Raw genomic sequence first — 27,707 nt, forward strand, 5'->3', positions numbered from 1 at the left:
TGCCAGGCTGGCAATGAACGGTATTTTTCCAAGGTGATCCAGAGCTGTTACAACATTCCTGCTTTACCCCCATCAGGCATTACTGTAAATCAAACCAGAAAGTTAGCCAAACCATGAATTCCTGAGCAGTCAAACACGAGATTCCAGATGAAGCATTTCCAACATGCCTCAATATCTCTCTTGGATCCTGGGATGCAGTGACATCCTCTGTATATCCTCAGCCTGGCCCTTGCATCTGTCTGGAAGTCTCTAGAATCATGTGGAAGCTGATGTTGAGGCCCCAAGTCAGCCAGAAAGTGCAGGCTTGGGCAGATTGCCCTAACAGGATGGTCAGCTGAGGAAGCAGCAGAGCCTTGATCTTCTGTGACCCTGCATTTCACAAAGATGCTTTCTCTGATCCTACCCAGCTCTAAGGCTGACCTGAGACAGAAGGCTACCATGTCCCATATTGGTGTGTCTCGGCTTTTTTTTCAGAAAGAAGGCAGTGGTTTGGAAGTGTGCCTGCTTGACCCTGGTATCTACTTCTTTCCTTGACATATAGGACACTCCGACTCTCTGCTACCTTTGAAGTGTAGTGGCTTTTATTCAGAGTGGAAATTCCAATGGGTAGCCTAGGTAGTGTGCAGAGGGGTGAGGAGAAATTCTGGATTTTTCATGTTTTTCTTCTGAGACAAACTGTGTTGAGAATCCCCTGCAACCTACAAAAAAATCCTTGGTTCTACTTTCCTCATTTCTTCTTGGCAAATGGAAAGCTAATGAAGGTCAGGGTGACCGGTGAATAAAGCAGATAGAGCCAAGAAACAGGGTCCAGCTCTCAAAAGCAGTAACTGAACTCCCCTCTTGTCTAGAAGGAACTAGAAAATGACTTCTCTCTCCCTCCTTCCATGACTGATGGCTTATGGCATCTTTAGATGGAAAAATGCTAAGTTAAAGGAACTTACTTTTAAAACGAATTACTCAGTGATGTTAATATACTGTGATTTGTACTGAGAGGAGTTTACAGGTTGTCTTTTTTTTTAATCCTCATCACAATCTTGACATGGGTATTAGTATTAATAAAAATCTCAAATCTGGGCTGGAAATGTGGCTCAAGTGGTAGCGCGCTCGCCTGGCATGCGTGCGGCCCAGGTTCGATCCTTAGTACCACATACAAACAAAAAGATGTTGTGTCTGCCAAAAGCTAAAAAATAAATACTAAAATTCTCTCTCTCTCTCTCTCTCTCTCTCTAAAAAAAAAAAAAAATCTTAAATCTGAAATGCTCCCCCAAACATAACTGGTTGCCAATATGAGGCTACAGTAGAAAATTCCATATCTGACCTCATGTGACAGGTCACAGTCAAAATGCAGGCACATGAAAAATACTATGCAAAGGGGCTGGGGTTGTGGCTCAGTGGTAGAGCACTCGCCTCGCAAGTGAGAGACCCTGGGTTCAATCCTCAGCACCACATAAAAATAAATAATCAAAATAAAGATATTGTGTCCATGTATAACTAAAAAATATTTTTAAAAATTACTAAGCAAAATTATCTTCAGACTAACATATGTAAGATGGATACAAAACATAAATGAATTTCATGTTTAGACTTAGGTCTTATCCCCAAGATATATCATTATATACATGCAAGTAATCCAAAATTGGAAAAAATCCCAAAACCCAGAACACTTCTTGTCCCAAGCATTTTGGATAAGGGAAACTCAACTTGTATTGCCCTGTAATAGATGAAAAGAGCAAGGATTGAGAGAGTTTAACAACTAACTAGTCCCTGGTGAATGAGTGATCCAGGGGTGTTCTCTTTTTCTGTCTCTGGAGGTTGTTATCTGCATTTGCACCAAGGGAAGGAGCTTAGTTCACTAAATGCACCGTGGACATTATCTCAGTTGACCCTCACACTCCCCTGTGATGTAGTTAATCATTTGATTTTCATTATTATCACCATTTTACAAATAAGGAAACTGAAGTTCCTTGATGTTTTGATATCCACCTATTTCCTCTGCCAGTGGCAACAGCTGGTAGAGCAGAGCCAGACTGAATCTAGTTCTGCCTAGCTCCAAAGACTATAATTTCTTACTATTTCACTGTTCTCAGAGGTGTGCTGGCAAGCTTCCTAAAAGAACAAAACAATCACAATAATGAAAGTTCTGTTTTTTAGCACTTGCCCATTTCCATAGTTTAAATATTTCCACCACAACCAATTTTTAATCTACCATTGTGAGCTCATTGAATAATAACTTGGGAAAAGTGTGTACAATTGGTTCTCATGAGTCAGTATGAGCCAGTTACAGTGAACAACTAGATAATGGGGCAAGTGCTTATATCCAGCCTTTGATGTTAAAAAACATGTTTCCCCACAACCCTCCAAAAGATCTTGCTCCTAATACATATCTCCTCAAACAGATCTTTACACCAGAGTTCTGCATTGGTAGGAAGGGTGCTTAGTTCTTGTTCCTAGAAGGCAGAACCAGCATGACAAAGAACAAACTAATAGAGAAGAACTTCAAGGGTTTCCTAATGCTCACAGGATGCTAATTCTACAAACAGAAGACCTGAAGGACTTTTATCATTCTGCATGATGGTGGGCCAAGAAAACCTTTACTGTTTGATCTCTTTGCCTTCTGAGCTACTGTGTATTTTGTACACATTTGCTGAGCCCATTGGCAATGATGGGCCCAGATTCATCACTATGTGTTAGAATGAAAGCAGCAGGGGTCTGGGCATGTGGCCAGTCGAAACATTAGGATATGCCAACTCCAGGCCTGCCCCTATAGGCCAAGGGAAGCAGTGCAGTTGTGGTGTGTTAGAGTCTATAAACAAGTCTGGATGGTGCCTGGCAAAATGCCAGAGGGAGTGGTTTGTGAAGTAACACCAGCGAGCCATTAAGTGTGGAGATTTCTTATTGGTTGACTGATGTATCTAGTTTATGCTAATTAAGATAAGCTGTGTGGGATGTATAAATACCGCTCCTGTCCTGCAATAAACGGCTCCTACTCCTGCTGTATCAATCTACACAAGTTCTTCATCACCCCCCCACCCCCCCCACCCCTGGTTATTTTGCTGCAGCCGGACTGCGCAGTGGTGTGCTTGCTAAGCCCATTCCGATTGGCATGCTAGCTTCTCTCAGAGGAGGCCTCTTGTCCATCATTCCTACTCAGGGTTGTAGACCAAAAATGTCCAGTGATGGTACACTGCTTTCTTCTGAAGGAAGTCTGTTATACTTTTGGATACCTTTTTCAAAAAGTTCATTTTTATGTGAAAACCAATTCTATAACCTCTGTTGCAGCTTGACAAGCCCAAGCCCAAGTTAACTCTAGGGTCATATATTACTAGATTAGTCCCTCTTCACAGGGTAGACATAGCAGTTAGCATGGACCAGTGTGTTAGTCAGTTTTCTGTTGCTGTGACAAATGCCTGAGATAAACCTACTTTTAGGGCAGAAAGGTTTATTTTGGCTCATGTTTTACAAAATAAGTCCATAGTCAATTGATCTGGTTGTTTCTTTGGGCCTGTGGCATCATAGTACATCATGGTGGGAACACATGGCAGAAAAAATTATTCACCTAATGAAAGCTGAGAAGCAAGTGAGACAGGAAGGAACTGAGGTTCCATTATCCCCTTCAAAGACACAACACCCCCCATGCCTAACTTCCTTTCAATAGGCTCCGCCTCATAAGGTTCCACCACTTCCCAATAGGGTCACATTGGGGACCAAGCCTTCAACACAAGGGGTTTTGGAGGACATTCAAGATCCAAAGTATGGCAACCAGGTTATGCTGCAGGGACAAACAATGGCACAGTCTCAGCAACATTCAACGACCATAATACAAATGATAACAATTATTTCTTACTTATTCAAAATGTCTGTCAAGTGTTAGCTGGGGGTTCAGGCTGTCAAAACCCAATCACCATATCTTATCATTGTCACTCAGTGGGGGGAAAAGCATCTCTTATCATCAGCACTGAAAAATTCCACCTTGTGCTATCATACACGATTCTGCCCTTAATTTGTTGACCAGAGCTGGAAACATTTGGAGACTAGTCTTAATGACCACCTCAAAGCTTTTCACAGATGGTCCCAACTTAACCCTTCAACATACTATTTTTTACTTTAAGATGGTAGGAAAGGAATACACAGTCAGTAGAAAATGCACTTGGAATTTTGATCTTCTTCCAGGCCTGCAATGTGTGGTTCTATACTCTCATGTGATGCTGGCCAGTGGCAATGGGCCATAGCTCCCAGTCAGTCACACCACCATGAAGAGAAACAGGAGACACTCTATAGTGAACTGGGTTGTATGCCAGGATGTCAGGTGGCTTAGATGCATCAAATGCACTTTGGAATTATGATGTTTTCAACTTTTAATGGGCTTGTCAGGGAGTAACCCACCCTAAGTTGAAGTGTATCTGTCTTTGAAGGTGCTCATGATGTGGACCTGCTGTCTCCTGAGCACACCACCAGTTAGTGACTCACTTGCCATGTTACACGGGCTTTATGCTCCCTCATCAGTTCATTCTTTTCTAAACACCATCAAGCTTTGTAGCTCTCCACAGTGATGTCTAAAGTCAAATCCAGTTTTCCAGGCATAGTCTAACCAAGACCAAGTTAAGTGGGGCCCCTCATCTGACACACCAGACTTATAACTCTGGAGCCTAATATTGCATTTTTAATTTTTTTTTTTTTTGGTGGCCACAGCATCCTGTTATATATTCATGAGACTCTAAGCTCTAGGATGGTGGGGACTATGGCTGTTTTCACACTCCGTGATTTACCCATCACTTGCAAATAGATCTAATAGGTATTTGTTGGATGGATAATATATTCAGTGTGTTCTCTCTACCTCTGCCTAATTTTTTTTACTCATGCTGAGAAGACCTATTGCCTTTATCTGGTCTTGATATAATTAACTTTTTCATACCCCAAGAACAGCTTTGTGTTTATTTATTACCTTATTTTTTCTTTTTCCATCATAGAACATAACCTGAACCTGGGTCTAAAAAAGTTAATTTTATCAGGGCAAGATGGAGGCAACCGTCTGTATAAGGTTGCCTTTCCACAGAGTTAATTTGGGTACCAAATGTAAATTATATGACCACAGGGATTTGGGGTGTTTTTTTTCTTTCTAGTGATTCCAACAACCAGAAGATGCCTGGAACATAGTGTGTGCTCAGTAAATATTAGCTTAATGAATAAAGGAATCTTCTAACTCATTTGTGCAATTGAAAAACAAAAGTAGAATTTTGTTCCATTGTTTGATTTTTTGCATTTAGTCATGATGTGGAAGCTTTGAAAAGCAAGATTAAAGAAGATTTGAGATTTGTCTGCTAATCCAAGGGGAGCAGGAGTTATCCAGGGTTGTAGAACCTCCACTCTAGGCTGATATTAATCTATTAATTGCCACACTTTCATATCATTGTTTCTTGAATCCTGCTTGGTCACAAGTAAATGAGACCTCCTCATGCACATTGCTAAAGTTCAACTATGCAAAACCTATCACCTATTCTTGATCAATCAGTCTAGTAACCATCAAAGAAAGAATGAGGTTAGCTTTTCAAGACTTGTTCTTTACAAACCCCTCTACTTGTCAACATCACTTCCAGGGATTCTAAATTAGTGCTTAAATAATTCCATTCTACAATTTTGCCTGAATGATTTATATCATCTCTTTATCTACCTTGGGCCACTACTCATTTTATCAATGAGTATTGTATCCAGATCACCTGGAAGATCATTCTCTTTGAGAAAAAAAAAAAAAAGAGCTGATTCCTGACTCCTCTTTTGTCCTTTAGTGTTCTATTATCAGTTGCTACAAGGAGGCTTATAGTTCTTGTGATCTTCTTGTATGAATCTTAACTTCAAAATTCCCTTTTCTTTTCCATGTGTGAATAGCACGAGACATAGGGAAGGCAACCAGGTGTGAGACACTGGTGAATACATGTGACTATGGGGACTAGTGATGTGTGAGTCTACGGGAAACCTTGGGACTGAGAGAGCATGCAGAGGGTGTACTGGTGAGCTAGGGTATGAAGGGAGCCCAGAAAGGAATAGGGAGGAAATTCAAGTGACAGAAGTTTGGCATATGGTAGGAATAGTGTGGGTTAGCATCTATCGATGGAGGCTGACTAGCCACATCCCTCTGCTCACTTTTAGTCAAAAGAGCACAAGGCTGGAAGAACTTGAGGTTATCCAGGTTATTTCTGGCACTGTCAGGTCAAATGACAACTCTCCTTGTTTTCTAATTTGAAATGTCTCCAAAGAAGATTCCTGTCTCACCCTCTGCAACCCACTTGAATGTCTGACTATGCTTGGTGCCTACACAATCTTCACTTTGTCTAGCCTAAATTCTTCTAGCTGTGGTCCAAGCTCTTAAAAGAATGAACCCTCTGTGGAGTAAGAACTGCCTTGGTGGTATGAGAAAGGCAGCCCTTGGTGACCTGGAAGGGCTACTACAAGGGGACAGGAGTGCTGTGACTGCTTTCAGTAAGAGTACACAGGACTATGGAGGCTCTTGTTTTATTGGAAACTTCTTAACAGATAGCTTGATCTAGGAGGGAATGATCCTTGGCTCTATGATTGACTTCCAACTCTCGGGCCTGCCAGGACTTGTTGAACACCCGGGGCCTGTGCCTTTGGTCTCTGCACTGGCTCACAGGTATGTTGAGTGCCTCTGGGTATCCAGTAGGTGCTAAGGCAGGGATTTGGTCCTTGTGCTAGTTGGTCAGAAGTGAATTAAATGCACCTTCATGTCAAATCCAGTAGAACAAGAGAATCCTGAAAGGATGGAGAGAAAAGCCATTTAAAGAAAACATGATATTTCTTGGCCTCTCTTTTTTAGGATGAGAAGTAGTTTCAACCTTTAGATGGATTCTGTATGCCATTCTGGTCAGGATGAGTTCAAAACATCTTAGGAGACATTTTTACCAAGTCTCCTGCAGAAGCTGTGCAATTAATTAGAAAACTCAATTTCCTCCAAGCTGGTTTCAGCATCGGCATCTCCTGAGATGGACAGTGTGAGGAACATGGGCATCCCCCTGGCCCATTTTCTGGTGGACATCACCAGCAACGTTTCCTTAGTCCTCTGTGGAGTAAATGATAGCAGCAATAGCTGACACTGCTTGAGCAAATGTTTACATCCTGGCCCTATATAGTAAATACTTGACATAATAGTATCACAGCCTATCCCTGCAGGATTCAGACAAGGCAGGCAGCTACTAGTCTCACTTCCGTTTCACAAATGAGTGCACTGACATTGGGGAAATGGCCCTTTTTCTCATGAACATACAGTAAGCTGGATTTAGCACAAAAGTCTGCACCTCGATCAGGCCAGTCTTCTTAACCTGGGGCTTGCTCTCCTAGGCCATTCTGAGCTGGAGCAAGAGCTGCCACAGGGTGATGTTTCAGTTGCAGAAATACCTGAGGAAAGTGGTTGCCATTCCTGGGCTCTGAAAGAGCCTATAAAGTAAATGTAAATAGAGATTTTATGTCATTTTGACAGTTAGAAAACAGACTGTATAACAGGTTTGACTCTGAAAACCAAATGGTGGAAGGCAAGAGTACAGAACCAGCTGATTGCATTGGGGAATGAAGAGTGAGAAGTGGGGAGGAGGAGGGAGAGAACAACTGATGAGGGAGTGGAGGTGAGGCGGGAACAGGCTGAAGCCAAGGGTGGCACCCTTAGTTTTGGTTCCAATTCAACACAGGAAGAAAAAGAGACTACAAAGCCCTGTTTATAGCTTGCTCAGGCCCGCCCTGTCCAACCTGAAATTCAGTTCAGAGGAACATATGACCACAGGGCTCATTTCCACTGCAATGTCTAAGGTCGGATCTGAGCCTTATCTTCAGATGACGTACAATGAGAAGTTACAGGACTCAGTGTGCCTCTGAGCCAGGGGCAATTTCAGTGGGTCTGTCTGGTTGGTTGGTTTGAGTCAACATGCCAGATAAAATAACCAAGATGACCAAGTCTGGGAATAAAGAAAAGAGAAAGCTGGATTTACGATGTTGGTCTGTGAAACGGTCAAGGCCAAGTCTGTGGCTGGAATATTTTCAAGGCATTGTGTATCCAATTAAGATCAATATATGACAAATGGTGTGTTTTTATTTTCTTGTCTTTGCAACCAAGTCACATTAGTTCCGTAGTAGCAGCACAGTTGCCAAGGTAGCTCTGAGCCTCGTGCCTTATTCCCAATGCTGCACTGAGCCAGGGAGTGGGTGGCCAGGAATTACTGAAGCATGAAGAGGCCACTAGCAGGGGTGAGGAAAGGCTTGGAAACCCCACCAAGGCTCAGAGGTTACCTTAGGGGTCCAGATGGGGTATATGGGATCCAGTGTGACCCAGACCATTTCCTCTTCCTCTGGGAGGGAGGTCGAAGTCCGAATTGCATTATCCTGGCCTGTGCCAGTTCTTTGAAAAAGGTTGGCAGCACCCACTGGGTCCTTGATATGCAAAACATGCGAGTCACTGCTGATATGTGGGTCTACATAGAGGATGACTAACACTGTCCTGCCCGGCTGGCAGCTCCCTGCTCACCACAGATTACACCCTTTTAATAGTTCTCAAAACCCTACAAAGGTGGGAAACATAGAAATAGCTTTAATTGAAGAACCTCACTAATTTGGGCTAAAAGTAGGGACTTGGGAACTAAATTGCCTGGTCTCGATTCAGGACCTGTTGCTTTAGTTGTGTGACTTTGGACAAATTACTTAGTTTCCTTGTGTCTCAGTTTTCCTATCTATGCAATGAAGATGAGTGTACCCAACACATGGGCATAGTATTGAAGTATTTAGAACAAGGCCTTATATCTAATAAACACAATAAGTGTTAGCTATAATTAATTGAGAACATCATTAGCAGTCAAAGGCTACTAGTTCAAAGAAAATGATTTGGAGTTCTATTTTTCAACTCTTAAGACCACAAGCTAATGTGGGATAGCCTGGGAGAATGGGGAGAGATGGTATAGGGGTGAGGATTGGCTGGGTGGGGGAGAGGAGGTTGATAATAAGGATGGAGGGTGTCTCAAGATTCCTTACCCATGCCAGGCACGGTGGCTCATGCCTGTAATCCCAGCAGCTTGGGAGGCTGAGGCAGGAGGATCGTGAGTTCAAAATCAGCCTCAGCAATGGCACGGCACTACGCACTCAGTGAGACCCTGTCTCTACATAAAATACAAATTAGGGCTGAGGATGTGGCTCAATGGTTGAGTGTCCTGAGTTCAATCTCTTATACTTCTCATCCCCCCCCCCCCCCCAAAAAAGAGATTCCTTATCCAAGAGGCTATAGTCCTAAGGGAGTGAAGGGTCACAATGTGATCTCATCTTAGCCTCCTCACTGCCTGCTGAACTCAGGGCCTGGCATCCCAACAGACTCAGTACCTGCTGACCAAATGGCTTGCTGCCAGTTCATAGCAGGCTGCTCCAGGAAGTATGGGCAGGGCATCTTGTGATCTCAAGGGAGAGCAAGGTTTAGGAAAACTGTAGGAAGCAGAACTCTACTCAGGAATTGGAGATATTTTGAGTTTTAGGTAAATATTTTGTGCATCCTCTCTCCTTACATATAAAAAAAGGAAGAGAAAGAAGGACCAGAAACCCTATCATAGCAAAATCACTAGCTGTGGGCTAATCTGATGGGTCTGGAATGATCTCAAATGAATAGACTTAACTCCAACTGGAGGACCTAGGAGGCAGGCTTGAGAACTGACTATGGTTACTCCTCAAAGAGAACATTTAGGGTCCTGTGCATGGCTATGAAAATGAATTTTGTAAGCAATAAAGGATGCATGCTTTATTTTCCAGAGTGGAACAAACTAGACCAAGAAGCCAATCAATACCACAGAGCAAAAGAAGACCTGGAGCTGCCAAGTAGCTATGAAAGCTGAACAAGCCCCAAAGTCAGAATGATCCCTTCCTTTCCCAGAGGCTTGTTGGATTAGAACTTGCAGATTTAGACTCTAGATCTGGATCCACACTTTACCAAGTCTGAGACCTTTGGGAAGCAAAGTAACTCAACTTCTCTGAGCCTCCCTTTTTTCTCATGTGTAAGATGTACTGCAGTATTCAGATTATCAATAGTGGAAATGGTAGGAGAATGTGGAATTACAAAGGTCACAGCTCTGCCTAGGTTCACAGGTTGTCTCTAAACTGCTTAGAGCTAAATAAATCTACAGGGAGGCTTCTTGTTGCTATTCATTCAAAGGTAATTTTTCACCTTGAAGGAGAAGGAGAAGAAGAAGGAGGAGGAGAAGGAGAAGGAGAAGGAAGAGAAGAAGGAGAAGGAGGAGAAGGAGAAGGAGGAGAAGGAGACGGAGACGGAGTCGGAGAAGGGGAAGGGGAAGAGGAAGAAGAAGAAGAAGAAGAACCACCTATAACACACCATCAGTACTGGTCGGATATTTCTCAGCTGCTCCATAATTCCCCCATCCAGAAATCCCATCACTTATATCTGTGGAGAGAGGATGTGTAGGATATTTACCTAAAATGCATGTAGTTAGAATGAAGTCATGTTCTGAAAACAGTATGGAGATTCCTCAGAAAACCTGGAATGGACCCACCACTTGATCCAGCTATCCCACTCCTTGGTTTATACCCCAAAGACGTAAAATCCGTATATTACAGTGATGAAGCCAAATCAATGTTTATAGCAGCTCAATTCACAATAACTAAACGACGGAACCAAAACTAGGTGTCCTTCAGTAGATGAATGGATAAAGAAAACGTCACACACACACTGAAATGTTACTCAGCCTTAAAGAAGAATGAAATTATGGCATTTATCAGAAATGGATGGAGCTGGATAATATCATGCTAAGTTAAAGAAGCCAATCCCAAAAAACCAAAGGCTGAATGTTTTCTCTGATATGTGGATGTTAATTCATATTAAGTGGGAAGGCTCTAGGGAAGAATAGAGTTACTTTAGATTAGGTAGAGGACAGTGAAGGGAGAAAAGAGAGTATGGGGGTAGGAAGGATAGTAGAATGAATCAGATATAATTATCCTATGTACATATATGACTGCATGATCAGTGTGATTCTATATCATGTACAAAGAGAAGAATGAGAAATTATACTTCATTTATGTATGATGTGTCAAAGTGCATAAGTGCATTCTACTGTCATGTATAACTAATTAGAACAAATCAAAAAATGTGAGAAGAGGTGATGTGTGTTCCTCTGAGGAGAGGTAGTTAAGCAGCAAGCACCTCCTCCATCTCTCTCTTCCCTTGCTCTGGTGATGTTGGGAGCTATGCTTGCCAGATGGCATGGTTAGAAGATGGAACAGGGCTGTTGAACTCTACATGGATGAGAAATAAACTTTATGACTAGCCACTGAGATTTCAAGGGTTAGCCTGTTGCAGCAATAAATGCAGTCATTGCCCTGATTCAGAACAGAAGTATTAGTCAGTAAAGGACAGGCCACGTCCATTTCAGGGTCATACAGAAGAAGCATGTGTCAAGCCTTTCTTTTCAGAAATTTGCCTTAAGCAAGAGTTCTATCCATTATGCTCAAAGTTTTTATTTTGATTGGAAATCTACTCTCTGAGTGGGGGCAAAACAAATCTTTTTTGACAAAAACAAATTTCTTTTGCTACAAAATGCGTTTATTTCCAGACAGATAAAATTCTCCAACTGCATAAGTGGTTATACAATATAAGGTCCATCTTTGCTAGAGACCCTGTTTACAAGATCCATTTCTGATTATCAAACTGTATGTCAAACAAACTTCTTTGTCTCTTAAAACATAATTAAATAAACTGCTAATGCATAAGCCATACATCTGGTCACTGACGTGACTGGCGTGCAATTCTTCACTGTTGAGTCCGGAGTGATATTGACGTGATCAGGTTCCACAGGTCAGTAGGCAGCAGGCATCTGAGGTTGGCCTGCTAACCCTGCTGTTGGGGCAGGGACCCTTCTTTGAAGAAGAGGGTCATGTGCAGACAAAAAAGTATGACATATGTACTGTGGAGAGGCATTTCACAGAATGCAATCACCGTTCAGGTAAATTAATGGAACCCAGAGTGAACAGAAGCTTCACGAAGGCAAATCTACTGCTTACGCTACTGTGGATCATGGCACCTTTTCACTGGACACTCAATAAATATCTAATAAATGAAAGTAAGGGTAAGCGAATACGCTGTGGCAGTTGTCTTGGGGCCCAACATTGGGCTTTTCATTGGGAGTTTCACGGATACCCATTTTCTTTTTTTTTCCTCAGAGTGAATTGTTCTGTTTGGAAAGCTGCTCATTTCCTTGAAAAGACCTTTCGATCCTTCACTAGCATTAGAGTCTTCCTGCAGACTGCAATCTTAGGGGCTGGGCAGCTTAAAGAAAAGTACAGAGTGGTCCACAGAAAGTCTCCATTTGTCTTTTGAAGTAAAAAGCCTCTTTGGCTCAGAATTTCTAGGACCTAGTTTATTTCTTCATTACTTTTCACCTTTTGGGTCATGTTAACATCCCAAGCCTCAAACAGCCTCGGAAACTCACCGGCCGAGTGGAACAATCTCATCATAAAATCTCATTTCAGTATCAACTACCTCCAGAACCACAGTTCCCTCGGGACTTGAGATAGTTGCTCTGTTGAAGTTCTGTCCTTCACAGAGTTGTGAACATTCACTTCTTGAAGGTAAGCTTGGTGTTCTAAGGCGGATGCTGGGGAGTCCCCACAAAGGATATTCCTGGAAAGTGTCTGTTTCCCTTTTGATTCTCACACCATCTCTCTTTCCCCATAGGGCTAAGGTTGCAATTCTGGAGACACATAGGAAAAGTTTCTAAACTCATCCTGATTAATCATAGGCAGGTGTCCCTCATCAATGGGAGTTAAAATTGGCTCTTCTTTTATGAAGTCAGGGTCAAAATTACTGACATCCTCTCGGGATTTCTGTCAAAAAAGGAAACAAGGGTCAGATTTTATGCACTTGAGGCTTGCTCATCTTGCATGGGACTCAGCCCATTCGAGCAAGTTTGGAGAATTGCTCTGCAGCTTGTTCAGGAGCATTATTTACAGTTATGATCATTATGATTAAACAGTGCTTTATAGCAATTCCACTGCATTGTGTATTATTATGGCATTTGGTAACTACCAATTCACTAATCCCATGAAAATCTTGCTGAGCAGGCCAGCCTTCTACTGGGAGGCTAAGGAATTAATTTGATCACCCAAACCAGCCGGCTCATTCACCCTTTATTCTCCATTTCATCAAGGTGCTACTTCTCAGCAGGCCTCACCGAGGGGCACAGGGGCTCAAATTTGTCAATAGAGGTTGTGTAAGGTCACACTTGTTTGTACACAGTTCTACACACTTGAAGAGTGTTCTTGAAAGACTTCTTGGAAATGTTAGGCTTAGGATAAAACTGCCTATAATTTTACTCACCAGTCAGATGCATTATACCCTGCTGGGATGGCTGTGCAGTCAGGATTACAGGTGCCAGCCTCTGACAGCAAAGCTTCCCCTAATCTCAGAGGAGCTGGCAGGGGGATGCCCACTAAAGGATGTGGCTTTATTTCCAGCTGCTTGGTGTCCAAAGCCTAGCATATGAAGCTTACTATCTGTTTGGAAGAGTTGCGTATTTTACATTTGAATAAAGTAGTGCTGAAAAGACCATTTCCACCAGCATTTCTCACTTCTCATACCTGATTTCAATGATGCTTCTCTCTCTGCCTTGGGATCGCTCCTCCTCCCTGTAACTCTTGATCTTATTGCTTGCTGAGTTCCTCAGCCTTCCCACTGTGGATCTCAGACAATGAGCTGGACCAGTCTCAGGAGTAGATCTCAGTGTAGAGCTTGGAGAGTTGCCCCTGGTGTTCTCAGTATCTCACCAGTCAAAGGGGCTTGGCCAGTTCTGGCCTAAGCTTTGTATCACAGGGTCTAATACAGACCCAGGCTCTCCAAGCCAACGAGTCAGTTTCAATGAAAGAAGGTTTCACATTTACTGTACTTTTTGGGGGGTTTGGGGAAGGTACCGATGATGTTCTAAAAAACACGAGGGAATTGGCTGGGAACAATGACTTATCAATTAACCAAACTCTTTTGGGGGAACCTAGAACATTTCAGGCATCTTAGACTCTAGGAGATTTTAATTTAGGTTAAGGAAAACAGAGCCAGGGCAAGCAAGGGGTGAGAACTTTGTAATAAGTAACCTGGGCACATGGAGAGACATTGTCTCAGGAGCAAGCTCAGTCTCCCCTGGATGAAGCTGTCCTGTAAAGTGTCAAGTGACTTTCAGTCTGTCATTCCACAGGGGGTAGCTGGCTTCTCAGTGGACTCTGATCATCAGAAGAAAGAGGAAAGTCGACTATAATGGTCTTGATACTTACGATTCTGGGTCGGAAGGGTGGTTCCAGTTGTCGATGGTTCAATTGGGCCCAGTCAATTTCCTTAAAGAAAGGATGTCTCAAGATAGCATGCTCTCCTCCCTGAGTCAGGCTGCCCAAGCGCATGGTGGGGTTCTTGGTCATGAACTGAGAGAGAGAAAGAGAGAGTCAGTCATTCCTTCATGTACCATAGCTATGTCACAAGACAGCAGGCATCAGCCCTGGCACACGAGCCCGTGGGAGGCTTTCCAGCTCATCTTGCTTGGCGAGCTGGATTTTCCATCACGGGTAGCACGGCCAGTATGAATCATGCCTTAAAGGCATGATTGCCTGTGTGGATTTATGCCTTTCCCCACTTCCATTTCAGACATGGCCACTAAACGAAGGCTGAAGGGGCCAGTTTTCTTTTCTGTAAACACCAAGTATTTTTCTTTCCTCTTTAAAGAAAAGAAGCTCTTTGTGAAATCATGTGCCTTTCTCCAAAATTGCAGTTGTGGACAGACAGCAAGCATCTTATGAATGGGGCTACTTTTAGGAACAGCTGTGCCATTTTTCAGGGAGACCTGCTCAGCTGGCCAGGATTCTCCACTCTCAGAGAGAAGAGTGAGAGTCATTATCTTGGAAGATCTGTATGAAGCAGCAGCGACGATGAAAAACTTAAAAAGTTCTGTATCAAGGAAAAAGAAAGTTGGCTACTTTTCTTGATGTGGCAAAGATACCCTAGTTCTAGATGAATTTTTTTTCTTAATATGTCCCCTCTTCCATATTAAATGGGTTTAATGAATGAGAATTTGTTACTGCATAGACTAAAAACTAAAATAAACGATGTCAAACATTCAAGCAATGTTTGCATATAAGTCCTCTCCCCCATTTTTTAAATCAATGGGGAAAGTTCCTTGGTGTGCAGCTGTCATCAAGATATCTAGGCTAATTGTGTTTTTGCAAAATGCCCTTGATGTTTTGATTACTTTCTGACAAGGACTCATATAGGACGATAATTTTTTCATGGGCAGATTATGGTTTTCAATTTTAAAGATATTAAAACTAATTTGATTTCCATTTTTTTTAAAAAATTTGTCTTTATTAATCAAATTATCTTAAACAGACTTATGACAACTTATGGCAGCCCTATGGCAGCCCTGCAGCACCCCTTTCCAAATTTGAATTGTGAACATAAAAGTAAAGCCATGTTTGTAGAAACTGCTCTGGAGTTGAATTTATAGAGTAAATAAAAAGAAAATCTTGTTGATGGTGCAGGCACACAAAAGTAGGATTTGGAGGTGGCTACCCCTGCCATGCAGGTGTCCAAACTGAAGAGCCTCCAGTGCCAGTTCAAATGAAAATGACATTGATGAAGGAGGCTCTGCAGCACTTTCTAACCAGTCTGACAGAATATACTTTTTAAAATGCTAAAAAAAAAAAAAGCATTGAAAGGGAATTAATTTTAAAAAAGGAGGACACTGATAGGGCTTAGTAGCTTCTTCTCTCTCTAAGTGAGAAAGAATTAAAGGGCTCAGTGGCTACTGGTTTGGAGGTGGGACCCAAAACTAAATACGCATTCAAAGCTGAACAGGTCCAACCAGAGAAATTTCCACTCCAGGCATTAGAGTGGTTAACATGGACTCATGGACTCAGGAAGTAAGTGTCTTATAAATTACTCCATTCTGTAAGAACTGGTACTGCTTGGGATCTCTCTGGATAAACTTCCTTCTCCAGAAGGAAGGGGAAATGCTTGCAAGAATGAAATGAGCAGATTCTCTCCTTGGGAAAATCAGTGGGATATAATCCCTGATGGACAAGCACTTGCTAGTCTATGAACTGATTGACAAATAACAATGCTTTAAAAATTAATTAATTTTTAAAAAAAGCAAAATCTCAGGAGACAAGGACAACAGAACCCACCCAGATGGCTTGTGGGAAATTCCCAGGCCTGCCAATGATGTGAGCAGAGGATATCGTGTGAATACGTGGGTACAACTTGTTCTTCTGGGCAAGTGGAACAGTGCAGGCCACTATATGCCAGGGGGGCAGAGGTCCTGGTGGCTGAGAGACTTTGCCCATTCTTCCCTGGCCCTGGCACCAAATCTAAGCTTCCTTAGGGCACTGTGGAAAAAGCATTGCCTGAGAACAAGCAGACCAACTCCCAGCAGTTCCTCCTCTGAAAACCACATATCTGGAAATCTGGAATAACCCTTTCACAAGCTTGATATTTTCTCTTGGGATACTTTTTAAAAATATTATTTACCTATTAGATTTTTTTTCTAGTTGTAGATGGACAAAATACCTTATTTATTTATTTATTTAATTTGGTGCTGAGGATCAAACCCATTGCTTCATACATGCCAGGTAAGCACTCTACCACTGAGCTATAACCCCAGCCCTCTCTTGGGATTCTTATAAATCCTTTTGAATAACCAAGCAGTTTTGTTTTGATTTTAATACACTGGCTTAAGCCCTTTAGATATGGCCCTCCTCCTCTTTAAATAACACACACAAACACATACACTCTCATTCTATTTAGGAAGGTTTGCAGGGGGTCTGCTGAATGCACATACACTGGGCTTGTGGGGGGTTGTGCAGTTGCCAAAGACAGTGTCTCTCCATTAAGGAGCAAATCAAAAGAAGGGGAAGAGGCAAATTATTCTTCTAATACACAGCTGGATAAAACAAAAAGAGCCTTTAGACTTGCTAGATCTAGAGCTGGTCCAGGCAGACAGCACTGGGCTGATGGTGAGAAGGCAAGTGACAACCGCAGGGCAAAGGTGGCATCTGACTGGAGATGAAGAGGATGAATAGAATCAGTTGTAGGCACGAAGGAAGACCACAGTCACACCTGAGCATGCAGCCAGCACACATGCACAGATGCAAGAAGCACCTGCTGTATGAGCAGAGGGGCAGGGAGTCATACAGCTGGCACCGAGGGATTGCTGTGGAACTGCAGCCAGTCGGATCCATCAAAAGTTTACAGAGAGGTGAGTGACAAGAGCTGTCCTGTGATTTAGGAGATGACTATGCATGGAGAGGTAAGGATTGGTGGCTAAGTGAATAGTCATGAGGCTAACACAGGCTAGGGGACACAGAAGTCCAGAAACTCTGAGAGCTTCTAATTAATGGGAAGGGAAAGTTGGGAGCAAGTCCTAGAAGGCTGTGGAAAAAGGAGCACAGTCTACCAACTGCCTGGGGCTGGGGTAAAAAGTAGAGTCCAAGATCACAGAGTCCTCCCCGGCTGTTTGATAGAGTAACAAGCAGGGAACAAGAGAGAAGCAGCAGGTTATTAATGTGCAGTATTAGTATTAAAGGCAGTATCAGCGGTCACAGTGTTTTTATCAGGGGAACAAAGACAAAAATAACTCGCCCTTCGTGAGATTGTGAAAAGTTGTCAGGATCAAAATGGAGTTACTTGTGTCAAAACTGTAACAATACAAACTACATAAACTTGGGAGACTATGTCACAAAAGACTCTGACAAAAGACTCAGTATCCTTGCACAAAGGCCACTACAGTCTAACAGAGAAAATGCTTCTGCAAGGACATCTACCCCTAAAACTGCCTGTTCAACTCTAGACAGATGGCAACCTTGTTATTATCCCTGGTAGCCAAGGATTACTGTTTCAAGTTAATTTATGTAATCCTCTTCGGGCCTGTAAAAACTTCCCTTGCCTCAACCTCCTTGAATAACCTCATAGTTTACTATGGTCGGTGCAATGTCAATTCTCAAGTAGGCTTATTAATCTTTGGCGATTCTTTCTCTGTTTGTTACTGGAGTTGACAAGATCTTACAGTCTTGCCAAATCCGGGAGGCTGATGAGCTCAGCTTTGCATTTGAGGCAGGCAGGCCCCACATGCAGATGCCTATCCATGTAAATCTGGGGAGCAGGCCAGGGTTAGAGATCTAACTCTCAGAGACACTGACATTTGGGGAAGCCGGGAGAGCTGAAGCTGGGAGGGCAGGCTAGACTGTGTGTGTGGAGAGTGAGAGAGAGAATGAACATGAATAGAAGACAAGTTCCAGCCCTCAGATACATTTATTTAGTCCACATAGTGTCTTTTAAAATAATTTTAATTACTCATTCAACATATAAAAACTAGGAAATGTCACATCATATGAAAGTCAGGTTGTCCAACTTCTCTTGGAAAATGGGATATCCTGGGCCTGAGACTCCTTCACAGAAGGAGTTGAGCAGTGCCTGCCTCTTCTGGTGGGATATAAGGTCCCTCGTTGGACACTTGTCACTCCACTCCCTAATACCAAACCTGGCTGACATCACTCGCTGACTTTCATGGCTTCTGGCCCCTACCCAGAGAGAGAAGAAAACCAGCTGGAGTAGAGCTGGAGGAGCTCAGGGGGAAGACAGAGAGGATGAGGATCAACAAACAGAAACCAGGACAGGAACCATTCCAAGGATGAGGTGGGGATGGGAGTGCTAAAGGAATAGTAATTTTGGGAGGAGAGACTTATATCCCCTCAATGACTACACCTCTCCAAAGAAGCAGAGACAGGGAGTTAAGGAAACATGCCACACCCGTTGCAGGCCTGAAATTGGTCCTGTAACACACTGGTAAGGGTGTGCAGAGTAGGAGGCTTGACGGCCTTGCGGTCCTAGGCCCAGCACGGGATTCTCCCAAACACCCAGCTCCCGCTGCTGTGAATGGTGACAGCATAATGCTTTTACAGAGAAGTTGCTCCATTTGCTTATGTCCCTAATGGAACCCAACTGCCAACAAAGTTAACAACAACGGTGTTTAGAGCAATCACTTTGGTCCACGTTGAAGGGTCACACTTAAAACTTGCCTCACCTCAACTGACCTTCTGCCTGACTGTGGTCCAAATGAGAAAGTCAGCCAAAAAGGAAAATAATGTGACTTCGTGGAAGATTCTGAACACATTTACCAAAGGAAGTAGAACATTTACTGGGGCCAACAAAAGCACTTTATAAGCTGCAGAGTGTGAGTGAGGGCCCAGGGGCAGAAAGTCTGATTCCACCCGAAATGCAGGCCTCACCCTGGAGAGCAGGAGACGGGTCAAGGACTCCCAGAGTCACTTTGTATTCTCCTTCCTTCTGCGGCCCTCCTGGAAGTGGAGCTGAACTAGAGGGTACAGAAGGACTCAAAGGCACACCTGGCCCTGAGAATGAGATGCCAGCTCCACAATTCTTCCCACGTTGCGGAGGAGGTATGACTCCTGGGCAGAGCAATCAGCCCTGCTTCCTCCTGAGGCAGCTCTCAAGAGAAATGTACGCAATGATGTTTGTAGATGTTTGTTTAAGAATGTCCTGGGAAAACTGCAAATTGGGGAAAGAAACATAAAGAATATGGGATACAGAGAACACAGAGGGTAACCAGTCAGGTTCCACTATCCAATGTTTGTATACCAGTTCCAGCTCTAAGGAGCTGTGTGGCCTTGGAAAAATTTCTTAACTGTTCTAGGCTTTAGATTCCTCAGCTAGAAAATATAGATCTTTCCTGTACCTAATAGGTTACAATGAGAAAATCAATGTAAAGTGCCTCACACAAAGAAAGCCCTCAAGAAATGACAGTATTAGTAGTATCTTTCAAAACCATTTATAGGTCCATTTTATTGTACCTCAACTAGAGAAGAGACTGAAATCTGAGGCCATCCTTAACCCTGGGACTCATCTGGTCCTCCCTCTCACTCCACTTTGCAGCCAGGAGAGAGAGAACAAGATCTGTTTCTGCTCTCATAGTCCCAGGGCCCAACCGTGGGATGATAGGAATAGTCTTTGGAAAACAATGTTCTGACAGCAGATCTTTTCTAAGGCAATCTTAAAACAAGAAGACAAATGACACTCGGGTTTGAATGTGCAATTGTATCTGCATTAACAGCAGTAGGGAGATACCAATGCAGGCACAGGGGAGCAACGGAGCCACTTGTCAAGCTGCTGTCAGGTACAGGACCGATCACTTCTTGTGAGGCTTTGCTATACCTGAGAAGGCTTTGGTTTTGAGTTGTCAAAAGTTCCAGATGACAGAATTTAAACTAACCCTGTGTAATTGTAATTCTTGAAATAACAGGATCCAAATATACTTTGAAACTCCTTAAAATGTAAGCCATGACTAACGTATTTTTTTTCTTCTTTCAAACTCTGTGTGAGACCATCAGAAGAGGGCTAGTTATATAGAGAAATTAGTCTAATAACATTTTCCTCCAGGAACCAGAGAACCCTGCATTTTCTACCTAATGGCTGGGATTTGGCTGACGGGTAAACAAAACGGCCTTCTTCTTTCATTCAATTTCAGAACTTCAACAAAAGGCAGACCAAGTCAGTCGCTGACGCTGCCAAGCCAGAAGGAAAGGAAACGAAGCCACAGGACATTCCCGTCAATATTCCAGGGAGACAGTCCTAAAGGGGAAGAAGGCTTTTTATGGTTCTAAAGAGTCCTGGGGAGGGAGGCAAAGAAAGTGCACAGGACACAAAACAGAGTATGGTTCAACTGCCAAGATGGCCAACCTCACCATGGGCACCCAGCCTGAAGGCCACCCAGGGCTAACAAATGCTGGCCCAATGTGTGTGTGTATGGCAGGCATCTGTCTGTCTTGTACAACTGCCACAGGTAGAGTCTGACCCACTTGCGAAGCTCAGTCACCAACCCTGTTCTTTCATTTCCCTTCATACTAGCTAAGGTGGGGAGGCACAGATCTGAGCCAGTAGCACCCTCCAGCTCAGAGCGGCGATGACACAGGGAGAGGGCTGGGCATGTGACTTGGCAGGTGAGGCAACATGGGAGGAGAGGGGGAGTAGAGCCTTGACCCCTTGTTAATAACTCACTTTCCCACAGAAGGAAGAGGCAGATATGTATCTGAGTGAGGCTGAACACAGTCCACTGGAGCGGGATGGGGCTGGCAGGAACGGGAGGACATGCAATGGATTTCCTAAGTAGCTCTGGGAAAGCTAAGTGCAATCTTCCCAAGTTCAGGTTCTGAAACAGAATGGTGCTGCTGTGGTGCACAGGACGCGCCAGGAGGGAGAAGAACTGCTCCAGTGTGCTCAGATCAGATCTGGATGGAATTCATAGCACACTGCACGGCTACAGCAATGGACGACCCTGTCAGGTGTCTAGACTGGTTTGGGAAGGGGCAGCTGCACGAGTGAGGAAGGTGGAGAAAAGATGGGAGCAGTTTTTGTAAATGTTACACCTTAATAGGTGGGAGCCAGATTAAATACCCTCGTATTCCACCTGGTATTAGTTTAAGTGTTTCAAATGCATTCTATATAACCCTTAGGGAAACTATAATTGTTAATCCCATTTTACAGATTAGGAAACTGTGAATAGACCCATTCACAACCTGCCCAGGCCACATGGTTTGGGAGTGGTGGAGCTGGAACTGGAGTCCAGGTCTGCCTGACACTAGAAGCCTTTGCTCTCCACCAGTATGTCTCAATTCTTCCTGAGGTGACCAATCTTATCATTTGGATTCTGGCTTAAAGAGCAGAGAAAGAGACTTAGGTTGAGAGGAATCCTGGCAGACATTGAGGACTTCCCCTGAGGATCCATAGCACTTGGTGGGTTTCCTTAGCTAGCATTTCCTGGGGAACCAGTCTCCTGGCCCATGTGACATTCTTTCCCCCTTGGTTTTGTGGACTGCATAAGAGACCAAATGGGCACTAAAAGAAGGAGGAGAAAAATAATAGTCTTGGGGAGAACCTGAGGAATCTTTCAGTCTGACCACCTGACTTCAACACCCAGGGTCTCTCTGTTGCAGAAGAAAGGGCACTGTTAATATTTTCAAGTGCCTGAAGAGCTGTTGGCCAGAAAAGGGACTGGGCAGCTTTATATCAGAGACGTTAAGTTCAGAGCATAGAAGTTAAAGGAAGCATATGTAAATATGCCACAAAGAAAATAAAAACAAGTTTTAAAAAACACTCAAGGCCATTAAGTGATGCAAAGAGCTTTCCTAGGAGGAACGTGACTTTTATTGGAAAGATTTACAGGAGAACCTGACTGGCCCTCAGGTGTCAGGTAGGTGCCCTTGATGGTCTATGCTGATATCAAGATTCTAGGATCTTATCCTGTTTCCTCAGTCTGCCTCTGTCCTTCATTAAAACTCTGGGAGAAAAGAGCTGACATTTTGAAGATGACTGTACCTCCTTGAGCCACAGACGCCTTATGTTCTTTGGGTGTGAAGTAGATTTTTCTTTATAAAAAAATAAAATAAAACTTGTTCAAGCGGCTCTCCTTAAATTTGTTAATGAAGCAGTGGGTGCATGGACGTGTGGGTGTGTGTGGGTCAAAGCCTTAACCGGCAGGTAAAAATTGACCTAATATTCTGAGAAGTATCACCAGAGACACTATACAGTGTGCTTTATCTCCTCCTAATAAAAGAGTTTTTCTAATCTAAAGCAAACAAGCTCTTCAGATCCACCTGACATGGCTTAGCAAATCTCCACACAGAAAAATTTCCACACTCATTTCAGAAAGCCTTTGACATTTTTATCTTCCTAGTTGGGATGGAGATAAAAGAGGCACATGGTGGGAGTACTCTATCAAAAAAAGAAATCTATTACATTGCCACCTACAAATAAAACATTAGGACCTCCATTCTCAGGAAACACAATCTAATGAGGGGGAAAAGTTGATAGCAGTAACTTTAATCAGAAAAAAAAACCAACCCACCATATATGAAGTCTCTAGAACTATCAGTGCTTTTCTGTTATTTGCCAATACTAGCCTTGATCTGAGAGTCAATGGTCCACTTCTAGAAGGTTTTAACCCCAACAGGACCTTCAGTATGAGGGGGGAACAGCTCCATCCCCTCATGGGGACTCCAGTCCTGGGGAAGCGCTGGCAGGCAACATCTTAATCAGCCCTCTTATGACAGGGTCTTTGGTTAATTCTTTTGGATTTTCCCTGTACCAGTATTTGAAATACCAGCTTCTTTAATGATCTGGAATTGGACCCTCTGCATTACTCTGGTCCTAATTTTTCTCTCTCCTTCTAAGCTTCTTCATGGCTGCCCATTTTTTGGTCACCCTCTTGAGCATTCCAACCTCTGCCAGGAGAGAACTGGGAAAGGGAGAGGGTACTAATCAATGGTCCCCAGAAGTGGGACTCACACATTATAGGAGAATCACTATAGAATTCACTGTGGTTCCCCCTTCCTGTGTGCACAGAAGCAAGCAGGGTTCCTGCAGGCAGTGCTCAGGGTGATGAAACCGATAGGTTCAATGACAGATAACCCCCACACACGTACACACACCCATTAGTCTCTGTAAAGCTTTGGAACAAAAGCACTCTATAATCTCCTCCTGATGCCAATTTATGAGGACTCCAGAGCTGACAAAGGTGACTCAGGAGAATGCACCAAACACCTTTCAGCACTTATCTAACCTGGACACCTGTGTGAGCTCAGAGACCAGGGTGCTGACTTCACCTGAATCAGCACGAAGCCACGTGCTTTCTCACAGGTGCTGATTCAGCAAAGAAGCCTAACCTCTGAGATGGGCATCAGCTTCCCAAGCTCTGGGACTCATTGAAGACCTTCCCAGGCCCTCTTTTCTGGAGCTACATGGGCAAAAGTCAGAAGCCCTAAGCAAATTATGCCTTTTCTTTTGTGTCATGGTTATCAACATTTTGGCATAATTTAGTGCCAGCCTAGAAACTTGATAACATGGTGACAACAGAAAACATCTAGGGGTTGAGGTTGTGGCTCAGTGGTAGAGCGCCCGCCTAGCATCCATGAGGCACTGGGTTTGATCCTCAGAACCACGTTATATAAAATAAAGATATTGTGTCCACCTAAAACTAAAAAATAAGTGTTAAAAAAAGAAAACATCTAGTATTTATTCCAAAAGCAAGCCCTTCTCCCCCAAAATATTAAACCTCCCTGCCCCCAAACTTTAAGGTCAGCAATCTGAAAAACCTATATCTATTCATTATAGAAATGTGTGTATCTTTGGATATCTTTTTTTGTGTGTGTGTTAACTTCTAAGGATATCACCAATTTTAATAATCTATTTCTGGGAGTGGAGTATGTGGGCTATTCAGAGCAGGCACATGAATTTAACAGATGCATTTAAGCAAAGATGCAAAAGAGAAAGGGTTGCAAGAAAATAGTCCTCTCATGGGTTATTTTTAATTGTAAGGATCATTGGTTAATGATTGGAGAATTTCTTTTTTCAAGCAGAAGTCCTGGCTAAAAACTGTGTCTTCTAACTACGGCCCTACCCACCGATCCTGTGTTCCATGTGAGGTGTTTTTATAAGTGAGTCCTTTGTCCTTTCTCCGTGTCTATGTGGGATTTTAGGATAGCCCTACACAAGGAACTCAATGTCCACAATCTTGGGGGTGGCAGAGGTGGAGGGGAGCGATGAAGGTGATGACAGGAAGGGCAGACGTAGGAAGCTATCTTGGACTAGGAGTCAAAAGAGTCTGGAGCCTCCTTGCCAACCACGCACTCTCAGAGGGATGCTGGTCAGGGATACCATTCCTTTCACCACTCCGAATGCAGGGAACTCACAGACATCATTACATAGAGGAGGCACTGAGGGAATCTGTAACTCTATGGCATGTTATACCAATGGGGCTGTGAACAGTTTCCAGATCCAGGATCACTAATAATGCCTTCCATTTAAACAGAGGGAATTTAAAGAGCTTTTCCTTTTGAAGGGAACAAAACAAAACAATAAAAAAGGCAAATGGAATATCTTGTAGAGACCAATTACAGGAATAGTTCCGACATTCTATTTTGAAAAATCATTAGGAAATCTCAGGAAGCCACATCAAGACGACCCACCACACTGAGCCAGGGGTGGGAATGTGACGGGATGGTTTGGAGATCTTGGCTTTTCCTGCCTCTCCTGGCCCACTCAGTCAGGCAGAAAAAGGACCTCAAAGGGTTACAATGGTATCAGTTTGGGACAGAGTCTTCTTGTAAGGACTCACTCCTTCTCTTTCCTGTTTTTTACTTGTTAAATATGCTTCTTTGGGTGTACTGAGCTACCGACTTGGGCTTGAAGGATACTTCCAGAGAAGGCAACAGACTCTTCAAGAGTGCTGAAGAAATGAGCATGTTAAAAATCACTGACTAATTTTACCTGTTGCACAAAAAGACCATGGGGGATGTAGATGTCCAGCCAAGGAAGCTTAAATTCTTGCCTGGATTCAAACATGTAGCTGAAACCCACAGGACAGCTTGTATGTGGCTCACATCATTTACTCTTTCCGTATATTTGTATTATTAAAGTTCTGTTTCCCTTCACTTATGAAGGCTGAACTCACTTCTTCTACACAGGCTAGCAATCTTCATGCACACCATGCTGAGTTTGTATAAGACATCCATTTATATTTTCTATTACGCAAAATTTCAAATATATGCAAGTAGAGAGGACAGTAAAAGGGACTCTAGGCACATAGCAATCAGTCTTGATGTGATTGACATGTGCCTAGTCTTGTTTCACCTCTTCTTTCCCCCAGTCCTAGATTATTTTGAAAGAAATCCCAGAAATCACTTTATCTGCACATATTATAGTCTGTTCTGTTAGTCCATTCTTTCTACCAAAGCCAGAGTGACCTTTTAAACAGGAAACAATGATTTGATCACTCCTTCTTGCTTGAATCCTTCACAGATTTTCCTTGGCACTTCAAAGTCAAACTCTTCCTATGCCTACCATGTCCTTCAGCCTCATTGGCACCCCTCATTTCCCTGTCCCTTGGCTCGTGACACTTCAGTTACTCTGCCACTGAGTTATCCCAATCACTTCTTTCTCAAGAACGGTGCATAGTTTATGCCTGGCCAATTTCTTCTCACTCTTTATTCTCAGTTTAAATGTTATCTCCTTGGGATGGCCTCCTTTGACAGCCAAGATCAGGTTAGTTCTGCCTGTTATGCTTTAAAAGCAATTTTTAGACTTTTATTTTTATCAGATGGTTAAATATATAGTTATTGTACAATTGTTCCTTTTAACCCTTTTCTCCTTCCCCATTTCAACTAGACTATAATTCCACAAGGCTGGGATAACGTCTGACTTGCTCCTCACTGGAACCCCCAATATTTTGCACAAAATCTGAATGTAGCAGACTACACCTGCCACACACACACATATGCATGTACAAGAGCCTGTTGAATGAATAAATGGATCAATATCTGTTTGGCATTTATACCCTACCTATGTGTCTTTGGTTCAGATTGAGCTCTTAAGAAAACAAAAATAAGAATCTCTTAAGAGCAAAAGTCTAGCACAGCCTCACATACAATTAAGTGCTTAATAATTAAGCTTGATGATGTTACTGGATTGTCCAAGAAGAGGATGAGGATAATGATACCTCTAAGTGCATTGTGAAATTACTACTCGTAATTTAACAGCACTAATAACTTACTCTTACATTGTGTGCTTCACTTTGAAAATGCTTCTATGTTACCTCATCTGAAGTGGGCACTGTAGGCGGTTATCACTATGGCTTTACAGAGGAAAAGACTGAAAACCAGTGGCATACGTAGAGAGAGGTCTTGTGACTCAAGGCCAGAGTGTGTTCATTCCATTCTAGCATGTGAGGTCCCTTTACCTCCCTAGGCCTCAGTTTCCTCATCTGTAATTTGGACAGAACGTTTTTAGGACTTTCCAGCTTTGTAGTTCTGGGTTTCTGTTTTGAGCAGTCACAAAGTCTTATGACATCAAGAGCAAGGGCAAATGATTATGGTCCAGACCTTTGTGCTATGACTCCCCTCTTGTTGTTAGGACTATGCAAGACACCACCTGTTGGGTTCAACCATTCAACATTAAGAACTCATGGAGCTCCCAGGACGCCTGATCATAGGTGGACACAAAATTCTTGAGAAAGGTCTCAATTCTCTATTGGTAAACAGCACACCTTGATCTGACATTGTACAACAAAAGAAAAAGTTATTTGGAGTCCTTAAAAATGTCTCATCTCACCTAATTCCTAACACAAATTCATTCCGTAAGCCTTAGGCTGTCTGGCCAAGGACCGTTTGTTCCCACTTTGCCAGAGCTGTTCAAGAGCTATCAGAGGCATCAGCTTCAGGTCAATCCCATTGGATAACCACTGGCAGATTTCACTGGAAGTCAAACCAGCAGACATGTTGCAGCTTTACATGTTTATACAATCTGAAGTCATTCCTTCCTGGCTCGCTCACTGAATCCTCTGCACTGCCCCAGGTCCCATCTGTCTCCCATTCTCTTTACTCTTCACCTCTCCCCTGTCTTTACTCCCACAGTGCATGGTGATGATCTCCGACCCTGTCCTGAGTTCCAGACCATGTAATCACCCGAAGTGTTGATTCCACTTTCCAAATGTCTGCCAAATCCATCAACATCCACATGTCCTAAACTCATCTTTCAGTGCTTCCCACCTTGCACCTAACACTCCAACGGTGGAGAACTCATATTTTTGGTTCTTGGAACATACCTGTTACTTCCTGTCTCTGAG

The 27,707-nt window shown here is 43.1% G+C and overlaps 1 protein-coding gene and 1 non-coding gene across 2 annotated transcripts in view; one reads left to right on the top strand and one right to left on the bottom strand.

Annotated features, from left to right (window-relative positions):
* The first annotated feature begins 1,376 nt into the window (after positions 1 to 1,376).
* Positions 1,377 to 1,449, top strand: Trnaa-cgc (transfer RNA alanine (anticodon CGC)). Its single transcript has one exon. It is a non-coding gene; the product is annotated as a tRNA-Ala (tRNA).
* Positions 1,450 to 11,565: 10,116 nt separating this feature from the next.
* Prkch (protein kinase C eta) overlaps positions 11,566 to 27,707 on the bottom strand; it is a 218,807-nt gene continuing 202,665 nt past the window's right edge. The window contains exons 13-14 of the mRNA XM_027929460.2: positions 14,305 to 14,448; positions 11,566 to 12,867 (exon numbers count right to left, since the gene is read on the bottom strand). Of these exons, the coding sequence (XP_027785261.2) occupies positions 12,721 to 12,867; positions 14,305 to 14,448 (291 nt within the window). The 3' untranslated portion in view covers positions 11,566 to 12,720. The remainder of the gene's footprint in view (positions 12,868 to 14,304; positions 14,449 to 27,707) is intronic.

The sequence above is a fragment of the Marmota flaviventris genome, chromosome 2 (genome assembly GCF_047511675.1).
Source record: "Marmota flaviventris isolate mMarFla1 chromosome 2, mMarFla1.hap1, whole genome shotgun sequence".
In the NCBI taxonomy this organism is placed as follows: Eukaryota; Metazoa; Chordata; class Mammalia; order Rodentia; family Sciuridae; genus Marmota; species Marmota flaviventris.